Below are 12225 nucleotides of genomic sequence, written 5' to 3' on the forward strand. Positions count from 1 at the left end.
ACCCGATTCATGTGGCCTTTGCGAGGTCGGTCGTTCGCACCTTCAGCAGTTCGCCCTCGTGTGTGAAACTGTGCACCTCGCACCCCACGATGGGGGCACACGTGTTGAGCGTGAACACGTTCCGCACAAAGGGATCGCGCTCCCCCTGACGTAAGACCATGTTAGAGATCTGAATCACCGGGTCCTTCTCCGGCTCCGGGAAGATGCCTGCACACATGCGAGCAAGTGGGCGGGCGGACCAGGCAGGTGGAAGATGGAATGAGTAAACATTAAATGTAAGAAAAAGGTCATTAGTGAGTTGTGGAAGAAAAAAGTGTTGACTGCCAGGTGCTGAACACCCATTTTGATGAAAAAGCTGTGTATTTTCTGCAAAGGTTTTGCATACATACATACAAACAAGCAAAGTGTAAAAACTAGACATTTTTATGACAAAGATTGCCCTGGATATGGCATTAATCTTCATCAAGTGATGGCGTCAACTATAAAAACACACAAGAGGGAGTCAAAGAAAAACACCTCAACTCTTTTTCCCATAGTTATGGCTCAAAAACACAATTATGGACTGTGGTTTTATGAGGTGAAGAGCAAGAGGGGATCAGAAGGGATAAATATCGTTAAGCAATGGGACCTGCCCGTGCGCAAAGCAAATGAACCCTTCCCTGTTCCGAGACGTCTGGATCCCGTTCACCTCTGAATCTCGGAACATGCAAACGGCTCAGAGTAAACTTTAATTCGAGGCAATACGCCGTTATTTTTAAAGGCATTGTACTCACCACTGAGAGCTGTAGTGACACGACCGCACTCTATGATAGCTGGCGCCAAGCTGTGCCATACGCCCGACCACCATGGCCTTATGGGAGGATCGGTACCGATAAAGTAATTTTATTTTAGTTTATATTTCGGTTCGTAAGTGCGGGTATATTCGTAACTCGGGCGTTTGTAAATCGAGGAGTGCCTGTAGTAGAAAATGCCATTCTACAACCAAATGATTCAACCACTCATTGTCATGAACTGCACCTTTCCTCCCCGCGCACTCGATGTCGAAGCTGAGCACACGCAGCGGCGCGATCGCCTGCCACTCCCCCTCGGTCGGGTGGCTCACAAAATCCGTCACCGCTACGTCCACCTCCAGCTGAACAAGGGACATCTGCGAAGTACAAATATAGCACAGGGAAGTTTTTTTTTTTAATTCTGAACATGCCGCAGCAAGCCGGCTCAACGCGGCAACGGTGAACGGGGTAAAGGAGAGCGGAGAGTGGAGGTGACGCACCTTGCCAGGCAGATCCCCAGAGGCTGACTCCTCACGCAGTCGGTACTTTCCAGCTGGAATCTCGATCCAGTTACACCCCACTACTTTATGGTCCACCATGAACCTGCCTCAATGAAATTTCACACATACACACACACACGTCAGTCCACTCAGTTTCAACGTTAGGGCCGTAATCCGTGAATGATTTCCATGCAAAAATTGTAAATGCACAAGGTTATTATGAATCTTATTCAACAATTATTGTGAGCATGAACAAAACCCTGCAAATTTTATATTGACAAATTCCATCTATGACGATGAATTATGAAGTGGCAGGGCAGGTGAACAAGTGTTGCTCATAGGATAGATAAGAGGTCACTTGCATAGATTTCAAAAACAATCCCGTAATATCTACTTCCATGGACCATTCTCCAAAACAGGGTGATGCACTGCTCTGGATCCTTCATCTCACAATGATGCTGATAGCACAATTGAAACACATTTTGAGATAAATATTGAACAATGACCGACAGAAAATCCATCGCATTGACTTTGGTTTTCACTTATTTACATATTTTTTCCAGCTCCGAGCACAAATAATATTGTTTTACTGCCACACAAAAAAGGATCTCTGATAGCACACTAGAGAATGTGAAGAGTCCCAAGCGTGGGTAAGGGGCAATTGAAGGGAACTCAGAAATAATTGTGTGAAAACAACTATCAGAGGGGGTGTTCTCTAATACGCATTGATGCACTGGCAATTGGGCGTTCCCAATGTATGTATGTTGAACTTCTTTTGCACCGTACTTCGCCCGCCATGCTAATCGGATTTGCGGAGAATGGCCATTTATCAATATCAAGCTAATTTGCTGGTCAGCACAGCTTCAATAATTGATTCATAATTGATTTTAGGGTGAGGCCACGTGATAATCTGTCATTATGCCCTCCCCACCACCCGACAAAGCCAATTTTTTTTCACATTTACCGCTCCAATTATTATTAATTTGTTTGGCTATATCGGGTGCAGGAGGGTCTTACTTCAGAAATTCGCCCAGATCATTACGTGAACCTAATACAAAAAAAAACCAATTATGAATCATCGGCTGCCATAAAACTACACGTTTAATTTAAATATCATTATTTTAAAAAGACAAAAACAAACAAATCTACGTCGGTGCTGAATACATTAGGCTGACGCCAAGGCTAACTGAACCACGTGCATCTACAAACCTAATCTCGAAGTCAATGTTGGCCTCAAAGGACAGGTAGCAGTGCTCGGGGAACGAGTCGAAACGAAAGCCCTGCGTGAGCAGCCGCTTGGCGGCCGCAACGAGACGAGGCAGAGCCACCGTCACCTTCAGGAAGTTGCTCTTCTGATTCCCGTGGAAGCCATATATACCTGAATGGAGGGCACGCAGAGAGGCGCAAGCAGCACCATCCATCAATTAATCGATGCGTATGTGCACGTGGACATCCATTTTGACAATGCACTGCTTTATCACGGGCTCCTGATATCGTGCGGGTTGTAAGGATTTTTTTTTTAACAAACTTTAACATGCTGGTCATTGGGTTGGTGAAGGTGGGGTGTGTCGATGTTGGAACATAGTATAACTCAGCAATGGATTTTGCTGCACTTGTTTAATTTTCACCATTCTGATTAATACACATTTACATGTTTATCCTTACCGAGCGTCAAGTTTAGCATATAATCACCATGTACCTGCCAATATCAAGCCAAACATGCCAACCACTTACAGAGAAACAAGTCTGGTGAAACAAGTGACCGTAGGAAGTACAGATATTTGGTTGCCGTTAAATAATTATGGAGCTTAAGTGTCATCCCCTTATTTGTGTGGGGTTTGTTACAATGCTCTGGTATACCCCCAACCATAAAAATAAACTTAAATTGGGAAAAACAACCTCCTGAAATTGAGTCTTGAGATTCAGTCTACTATTAGTTCCTCGCCCATCAATATTTATACAATTCAAATTTTCCCAATGAGGTTAAACACACAAAATGATTTACTACATGTATTAAGTGCTCTAGCTTCATTAAAAAAACAGTTACTATACACTCAGATGAGTCGTGAAGGTCAGAATTGTCATTGCCAAAAGTCTGCAGTGAATGCGAAAAGGCAGCGTCAGAGGTTGTGATTGAAGATAGGAAATGGGACGTACTCTCCTTGACGCAAATGTCAACAGCCAGCACCGCATGGCTCAAGTTGTCCTTGTTAGACCGCATGTCCTTAATCACCGCGTTGTTAAGCTCTCTCTTAAAGCTGACCAAGTGCTCCGACTTAAACCCTGCAAAGCACAAAAAGTGTTACGGTTCGTATGATCATAGCTGATTTTAATGTTGTCTGTAATTCCAAAAAGGTTTTCAAAGTACGTTACTCCCATGTGCACACGAGTGCTGGGCAGCGATCATCTTTGTTAGTGACCAAGGGTCAATGATCGAAATTTCTTCACGTGGCTGGGAAGCTCAAGTCAGACCATAAAGCTGGTGCAACTTAGAACCTGGATTTAAATCCAGCTTTCAGCCACCAATGATTAAATCTGGTTCTCAAGTATAACGTCTTGAAGGTTCAAACATGTTCACAAGTGGCTGCAAAAAATATATATACAGTATTGACGACCATGCAACAAATATGTAGCCTCTAGAATCGATAGGTCACTTGAAGGGATCTCAAAAACTGTTCTGTTATTTCTTCCATGGGTCATTATCCAACACAAGGATTTATTCTCTGCTCTGAAATAGCTCAGCATGGTTACTTCGTCTTATGAAATAATGATAATAGCACAATGGGAATACAACAGAGAGAAGAGAAAAAAATTAACTCATGAAAGAAAATGAGGTAGTCACCGGTCTGGGCAGCCACATAGAAGTAGGGCGCAAAGCCGTGAACGTGGCAGCACAAGCTGTTGCCCTTGTTGGTGATGCCAAACATGCGAACCACGGGCACTGAGCCCTGGGTGGCTCCTGGCATCCCCGACACATGGAAGCCTGCACACACAACAAAGATAGCACAATGGGAATACAACTGAGATGAAGGTGGGGTGTGTCGATGTTGGAACATAGTATAACTCAGCAATGGATTTTGCTGCGCTTGTTTAATTTTCACCATTCTGATTAATACGAACATAACAGCACACACGCAGTGGCGTATCTAATCAACTGTGCAGGCCGTGCAACTGCAAGAGCCCAAGTTCTTGGTTATGAAGATGGGGGAAGGGGGGTAAGTTGGACAGGGGGGGGGGGCGACTCCATTTAATTTATCGCACCAGAGCCAATGAGAGCTACGTTAGGCCACTGCATGCAAGCTGTGGAAGAAGATCATGAGTCTTGTGCCCATTGAGTTTCACCATCGTCAGCAAAACCGTCGTACAAAGAAAAGAAGCATGAGCTTTTTTATGACGTAAAGTCAATAATTTTGTAGTGGATTTTCCATGAAAGATTTTTGACGAGTAAATTCTGTAATATGTGACTCGGTGTTTAGAAGTGTGGATGTGCAATAAGGTACAAAGCATTGTATTGTCAATTATTTTTCTTAATTTAAGGTTCACTAATGGAACCCAAAACAAATGTATGTATGTATGTTTCAAGTTTCATTTATTAGGTATAGCCCTGTGAGCCATTCGGCTCTTGAATCGGATGCAACCGCAACAAACAAAAACATGAACAAGAATACATCTTATAGTGACTATGTGCAAACAGAAAATCCAAGAAAAGACAGCAAAATATTGCAGAAAAAGCACCGTACACCAACACTGTGTGCAAAAATCCCAGTGGGATGCAAGTCAAACAACAACAACCACAAGACAACTTAGATTAAGGCCATCAGTCTAACTCTGTACTACAACAAACAAACATGGCCAAACACAAAATGTGTATGTATGCAACAAAAAAACTGCACCATACGTAGCCGACCGTACTCATCGGAGGTGTGGGGTAAGGACAACAAACGAAGCACAAGAAGCAGTTCTAAAAAATATAGTTTTCAATTTATATTAAAAAGTGCATTGTTCCAGTGGTTTGCTAATATCGGAAGAGGGTTACAGGCGGCCACAGAAGCGCATCCGAAAGCGTGCGATCCAGTGACCGTTTTTTGTTTGGTTAGTCAAAAGCTACTGGGTAGGATGACCAGAGTTTACGTGGTTACGTCTGCATTCACAGGACATTTGTGAAAATGTATTCAAGAGCATGAAGAAGCTAAGAAACGACTGTACTTATCAAGAAAATCATAGCTAAATGTGGAATGAAAGAATGTTTACTGTATAGCCTTACCGATGTAGTGATCGAGCTCGATTTGCTGGAACACAAGCGACTCTTTTTTCTGATCAATTTTGGGTAACGATGGACGCAGCCACTTGCTGTTAAAAACAGACGATGACAGCAGCTTTCCTGAATGACACAAACACGATGCACATAAACAGATACAATTAGACACAACTGTCTTATCCTAACACAACACTTATTGTCAGGTACAAACATTTATTTGTCCTTTACACCATATGCGTCCCTCGTCTGGGCAGTAATTTATAAAGAGCTAGCATATCGTGTTCACAGCTCAGAGTAACTCATTTGGACTTCAGCATTCAGGGAAAATTAAGTATTATGATTTGAAAACGTCAAATATAGAAGAGTCAGGGTCGGGGTCAAACCCACAATCTCCTATATACCAGACGAGGTAGTTAACATCTCGCCACCACGGTGAAAGGAGAGTGGAGGGACAAATGAAAGATAAAACAGGGCAAAAGTATAGGTTCTGTTATTTTACTATTTCAAGATATTTTCTTTAATTAATTTGGCAGGTTTCAAATGTGTATTTAAAATTAGATTTGGTTAGTTTAAACCACATTAAAATAGCCAATTATGTAAGTCAACTACTTACCTGGGGAAGCCTCTGTAGAGTCTAAAGACTATTTTTCAGGAGGATCCTGCACTGGAATGTTTGGCAAAGTATTTCATCAACATTATCTTAATATCGTGGAAATCCAAAGTTCCAAAAATATAAACCATTATATAACAGGGAATAACATACATTGAGAGCTGTGCTGTAAATTGCGTGTAATGAAGAGTTACAACGATAAACATGATGGCAAAGATGATTACAACAATAACAATGACAGACATGCTGAAGATGAAAATGATAATCATTACGATGACAATTATGATTTACAAAGACGACGATGAACATGATGATTGCCATAATGATGACAACAATTATCGAGACAATTACGATAACAATGATGAAGACAGTAATGACGATGAAGACGATGTGCACAAGGCCGGAGAGCATCACGAAACGCTGCGCGGTACGTGCGCACCGACGGGCACAGCGGCCGCGGCCGACGCCGTCTCTTCCTCGCGTTCCTCCAGCGCCATCTCCGCCTCCAGGTCGTCCATGAAGGCGAGCTCCTCCTCGAAGTTCGTGGGGCAGTCATCGTCCCAATCTGAGCGGGCGCGCTTGCCCCCCATGGCGCCCTGGGAGGATGGCAGCTGCCCCCCACCCACCGTCTTACGCTTGACATCCATGCTCGAGTCAATGATGCCACGTCGCGTTTTTGCCTGCATGCACCATCCACATTAAAGCGCACAGGTGAACGTGACTTCTAATTCAACCCCGGCTCAGGTTCCATTCAATAGAATCGACTGACCACCTTGTAATTTAATGAGGATTCACTGCAACACGTAGGCTTTCGCGACCAAGTTTATGACTTAATAGATTTTTGGATCAGATCGTGTTAAGATTTGTGTCGTACACCCTCCGCCACCCGACACAGCCAATTATTAGAGTTGTCACGTAAACGTGTTCATAATGTATTGCTGCTGCAGCAGCACACAGGTACTGCTCTTCCACACACCTGTTTACTGAAACAGTAATACATTGGTACGCCTATTCACGTAACAACTCTATTAATTGTCTGTGTCGGGTAGGGGAGTGTACATGACACATTTAACTTATGCAATCTGACCCAAAATTCATTATGAATCTTAAAGACGATTACGTTGGATCGGCCATTTGGACTAAGATTAATGAATATAAAAGAGATAATTATCATGTATCTGCCTATGCAATGATAATGCAAGGCCAGACCAATGTCACATTCACTTCCGTTTCACATCTGCAAGATGAGAATCCCAGGCAATTCCACCCCGATTGGCAGGTAACCAGATGCGTCTGGTGCCTATAGCGCATGCTATTTTAAAACGTATATCACATACTGCAATATGCACAGCCCTGTACACAACACTGCATTACACACACAGGGTATATACACCATTAATACATACAACAGCATGCCCATACACAAGACTATAATGTAGACACACCATTAAAAACACTTTGGTATATGAACACGATAGTATACACATTGCAGCACATACAACCCTCCAGACTATGCAATAATATACACAATTCGAAGGTTGCAAGTTCAAATCCTGGTTGGAGGTTGACTCAGCCCATTATCCATCCGTGGCCGGTAAAACATTTCCACTTTGTCGTCAACGGTGGGGATAGACTCGTGCCCTGCCATAGGAAGGTGGAATTGCCACCACAGGCGCAGGCCTGTAAACTGAAGACGAGCACCACCCCAATCCTAACTAGTGGTAGGAAATCACTGCACAATACACACACACAATCACTCTCCAACTACGACAATGGCAATGCGTACGCTAAAGTAACCAACCGTACAGTATTTACAACACAGCGCAGACACTTCCAAATAACGAGACACAATTACCACCACCACCCCGTTCGTAGCACCGACGACGCAAGACCCGAGAGAAAGTGTCAATCAATGCACGACTATCCTAGTCGTGCACACTTACAAACAAATAGAACCAACAAGACTGCGAATCAAGTAGCTGGCGTGCAGCATGCGCTGCTCAGAGGGCCCCGGGTGCTGAATTTTGGAGGGAAAACCACTGGATGGCGGGAGATTTGCTGCTCTGCTTATTGAGCCTCTTGGGGCGCGCTCTCTCTCCTCCACTAAGCACAACAATGCAATGATAAAGCCAGGCCAGGCAATGTCACATGCACTTCCGTCTAACATCTGCAAGATGTGTGAGAATCCCAGGCAATCCCTCCCCGATTGGGCAGGTAACCAGATGCGTCTGCTGCCGAAAGCGCATGATATTTTAGAACGAATATCACACTGCAATATGCACAGCCCTGTACACATTTAAATTTTATTATTTATTATTTTTTACTTACGTGACTTTACCGAAAAAACCTAAGAGCACAGCTCCAATGTTCATACCTCCTCTGAGACACATTACAGACAGTCCCCGAGTTACGATGCTCCGACTTACGATATTTCAATATTTCGATCTTACGGCTAGATCGTCCCGGTCACACATGAGTATCGAGTGCGGTGTGTAAACACAGCCACTGGGGAGACAAAGGCGGACGTGGTGGCCGTGGTGATGACCACCCACACGCTCGTGTACCGTGCCGGCCTTGATAGGCTCTACTTAACCTCAAACGAGTTACCCCTCCCCGTGTGCGATGTGCAGTAAATATCTCCGGCGTGGGGAGACAAAGGCGGCCGGGCGTGATTACTGTCCCTACCTCCCCCAACCCCCCTCGTTGTGGCACAGTCCCGGCCTTCACAGTTGCTCGCGAACGTTTCCCCACGCAGTCTGTTAACGTCTTTCGGGGAAAAAGGGGGGGTCCTGACCTTACTGAACCAACGCTTGCCCCCCTATAGCAACGCATTAGGGAGTCTCCTTCACCAACATGGCCGCCGCTTGCCCCCCTATAGCAACGCATTAGGGAGTCTCCTTTACCAACATGGCCGCCGCTTGCCCCCCTATAGCAACGCATTAGGGAGTCTCCGTCACCAACATGGCCGCCGCTTGCCCCCCTATAGCAACGCAGTAGGGAGTCTCCTTTACCAACATGGCCGCCGCTTGCCCCCCTATAGCAACGCATTAGGGAGTCTCCCTTACCAACATGGCCGCCGGCGTCTCGTGCGCACCTCGCGTGACGTTCGCTCCCCGCCGCAGCAGCCGCGCGGCTTGACACGTAAATAACCGTGGGCCTTGCAAGTCCAGCAGCGCAAGTCGGCCGGGGCTTGCCAGCTTGCTTATTTATTAAAGTCAATTTGTTTTGTTTGTTTGTTTTTGTGTACGCTCTAATCCTTTCCCGCACTCCGAGTAACGTGCAGCAATGGGTAAGCCGTGTCCTTTTTTTGTTTTTGTGTGAGGCGTTTCGTTCGCCGTTTGTAGGAGTTCGGCGGTGTGGTTGGGTGAGGCCTAAACATCCGCTTGCATGAGGCGAAGAGATTTATACATTAATAAAAAGTCTTTACAACTACGAACTTTAGATTGTACTTAAACTGTACGCTGTGTGTAACAGAGTAAGTCAAACGTTATGGTTATGGGCGCATGCGAGTTTTGTTTTGAATCAATTGTGGATATCTCTAAGCGTACCAGCCTCGCCCGAACTGCATTAAGCCATTTAAATTTACGCGTCTTCGTGCACTCATTTGCATTAAAATGGTTACACAATTGTTGCTTCTTTAAGCTTGTGTCATTGTTATGAATCTATCGTATTGTACATCTGCTTGTGGAACTGATTTCTGGCCATGGTGATAACATACACTTAATTTGGTGGCATTGGGATACTGTCTGCATGTTATCCATATGTTACCCCAGTAGTTCATGTTAACTTGAAAGATAAAAGTAAAGCTTCTGATAACTATTGGGACAAATCTTCTTGGTTCTTTCGGTAAAGTCACGTAGAAGGGAAATAATAAAATTATAAAAATAAAACATAATAAAATAATTCTCACGACGTTTCGACCACAACGCAAGCAGCCGTCCTCAGGTGAAGAACAGGTCTGCTGATTCAGACGCTGTCATTTACGACAGACCTGTTCTTCACCTGAGGACGGCTGCTTGCGTTGTGGCCGAAACGTCCTGAGAATAATTTTATTATGTTTTATTTTTATTATTGTATTATTTCCCTTCTACGTGACTTTACCGAAAGAACCAAGAAGATGAATCCCTGCAGTCACGAAAGCTTTAAATCGAAATTTATTGGGACAGTTACATGCTTAATTAAGTGGACTCTATTATCGAATAGATTTGGAGCGGCTGCACGGTGGTCAACGCACTGCTTTATTGTATACCTGGGTTCGATTCAATGCTAACATCAGTGGCGAGTTGTGGACGCTACATTTATCACTTCACACTGAGGAGCGTTTGTGAATTTCGGTGGGTTCAAACGTCTTCCCGTGACCGCGGCGGAGTGGGAAGGCCATCATTACTGGATTGATGGTCGTAGATTATTAATTATCACTCCACAGTGTTTCTTTGGAGGCGCAAGGGTTGGTGAATTATTGAGAGAATGCGCTGGGCTGTGTGGTGGCCATGAAATAAATTGGAGAAAGTGGATGAATAAAAACCTTTTACAAGTTTTTGTTACCTCTTGTACGTGGTGAGTTTTCTCCAGGTACACCGGTTTCCAACTGCAGGAATCATAATGATCATAAAAAGTAACTGGCCAAATTTACCAATGCAGGACCCCCACCGAAAGTCATGAGACTTGAGGCTATCCAGAATATATTACTTTTATTATCCTCTATTACTGAGTGAGGTGTATTTGCTGGATGTTCAGCTAATGATTAGTTTAGTTTATGCCTACAGTCGTGACTATAGTTGTGAAATGTGTGGTAACAAAATAAGTGGTTGTTGGCAATCAATTGTTTCATTTAAGGCCGACAATTCAGTGGCATTTAGACAAAATGATGGACATACCTCAATTTGACGATTATTTGGTACAGAGTAATGGCATATTGAGAGGTGAACAAATCGCATGAACAAGCAGATATAAGCCAAGGTGTATCTACTATCGACCACATACATACGGTACTATCGATTAGATTATGTAAAGGACTCGTCGAATATCTAGATGGTGCTGTGGTGTGATGGTTAGTACATCAGGCTTGTAGTCCACGACTTAACTGAAAGAGCGAGGACATTTCCTGTAACATCTGGCAGTTCTCCAGCATTGATTCAAGCAAGCCTAACTGCTGATGAGAATACATGTCGAAACCGGTTCAGCGTTTTCTTGCTGAAATTATGCGCTTCCAGGAGACAGTGGGGCCGAAGTTTGAGTGAAATAGTTATTTTATGAACGAGACGTATTGTCTGCGTATCTCTGTTCCTAGAAACTAAGAATGAACTGTGTTTGAGTGAAGAAGTCCTTTTGTAAAGTATTTGATGAGCACAGATTTAAAATGGTTGATTTCAACACCAGTCATGTGTTTTGGTGGTAACAAAAAAAATGCATGAGTCAATTGCCACATGTATTTCGCCACGTGTTAGCACGGAGGCGGTGTCGTGGATCCACCCACACATAAGTGAGTGCCATCTAGTGGCTGGATAATGGTGTTCTCTCAGAGAGGCACCTGTATGTAGTTAATAATTGGTTTTACTGGTAGGAACCTTCAAGGTTACACCAGCCCACAGGGGATTATTGTGTCCGTCCGTCGTGCATCCAAAAATGGGAGGGGGTGGGGCTGGGTGGGGAGGGCTGGTCACCCCGTGGGGCCCTTATAAAACTCAACGTTTAACCTACTCACGCCGGCTTGTGCCCGCCCTCACAGTCGGCCATATTTGCGGAATACACCACGCCGCCGTTGACCCTGGCCATTGACCGAGCAACCCAACGTTCCTACCAGCTCCCTCCGCAGGAATGTGTTTGATAGAGTACTGTTTTCGTCGGGGCGTCTGAGAGCGCTTTACACGTGATAACCGACTTCAATCGCATCTCATTTCAAACAATTGAAAGGGAACGCCCAGTGGTAGATATGTGTGCGGCACAAGGTGATTCAGTACCTGGCCAGTAAGTGGGAATTAGTTTGCCAGTACGGGGGCGATGATTGCTGTATTTCCAAATTGAGTAAATGGCCTACTCATTTCAATGACAGGGCATGTATAACGCCTTTGAAACAGGTACTTTTAC

General features: G+C 44.3%; 2 protein-coding genes across 5 annotated transcripts in view; one reads left to right on the forward strand and one right to left on the reverse strand.

Moving 5' to 3' along the window:
* Positions 1-8992, reverse strand: part of POLD1 (DNA polymerase delta 1, catalytic subunit) — a 35717-nt gene extending 26725 nt beyond the window's left edge. Inside the window, exons 1-9 of one of the 4 annotated variants that reach the window (XM_078597056.1) lie at positions 8933-8992; positions 6578-6818; positions 5535-5651; positions 4113-4253; positions 3428-3553; positions 2480-2648; positions 1271-1373; positions 1018-1147; positions 41-207 (exon numbers count right to left, since the gene is read on the reverse strand). In XM_078597056.1, coding sequence (XP_078453182.1) covers positions 41-207; positions 1018-1147; positions 1271-1373; positions 2480-2648; positions 3428-3553; positions 4113-4253; positions 5535-5651; positions 6578-6785 — 1161 coding nt within the window. In that variant the 5' untranslated portion in view covers positions 6786-6818; positions 8933-8992. Of the gene's footprint in view, positions 1-40; positions 208-1017; positions 1148-1270; positions 1374-2479; positions 2649-3427; positions 3554-4112; positions 4254-5534; positions 5652-6577; positions 6819-8081; positions 8429-8564 lie in introns of those variants that run through there. The other 3 variants (XM_078597053.1, XM_078597055.1, XM_078597054.1) reach the window with 3 other exon arrangements.
* Positions 8993-9192: 200 nt separating this feature from the next.
* ARL1 (ARF like GTPase 1) overlaps positions 9193-12225 on the forward strand; it is a 40237-nt gene continuing 37204 nt past the window's right edge. Inside the window, exon 1 of the mRNA XM_078597058.1 lies at positions 9193-9427. Within this exon, the coding sequence (XP_078453184.1) occupies positions 9424-9427 (4 nt within the window). The 5' untranslated portion in view covers positions 9193-9423. The remainder of the gene's footprint in view (positions 9428-12225) is intronic.

The sequence above is a fragment of the Lampetra planeri genome, chromosome 8 (assembly GCF_965212315.1).
Source record: "Lampetra planeri chromosome 8, kcLamPlan1.2.h2, whole genome shotgun sequence".
In the NCBI taxonomy this organism is placed as follows: domain Eukaryota; kingdom Metazoa; phylum Chordata; class Hyperoartia; order Petromyzontiformes; family Petromyzontidae; genus Lampetra; species Lampetra planeri.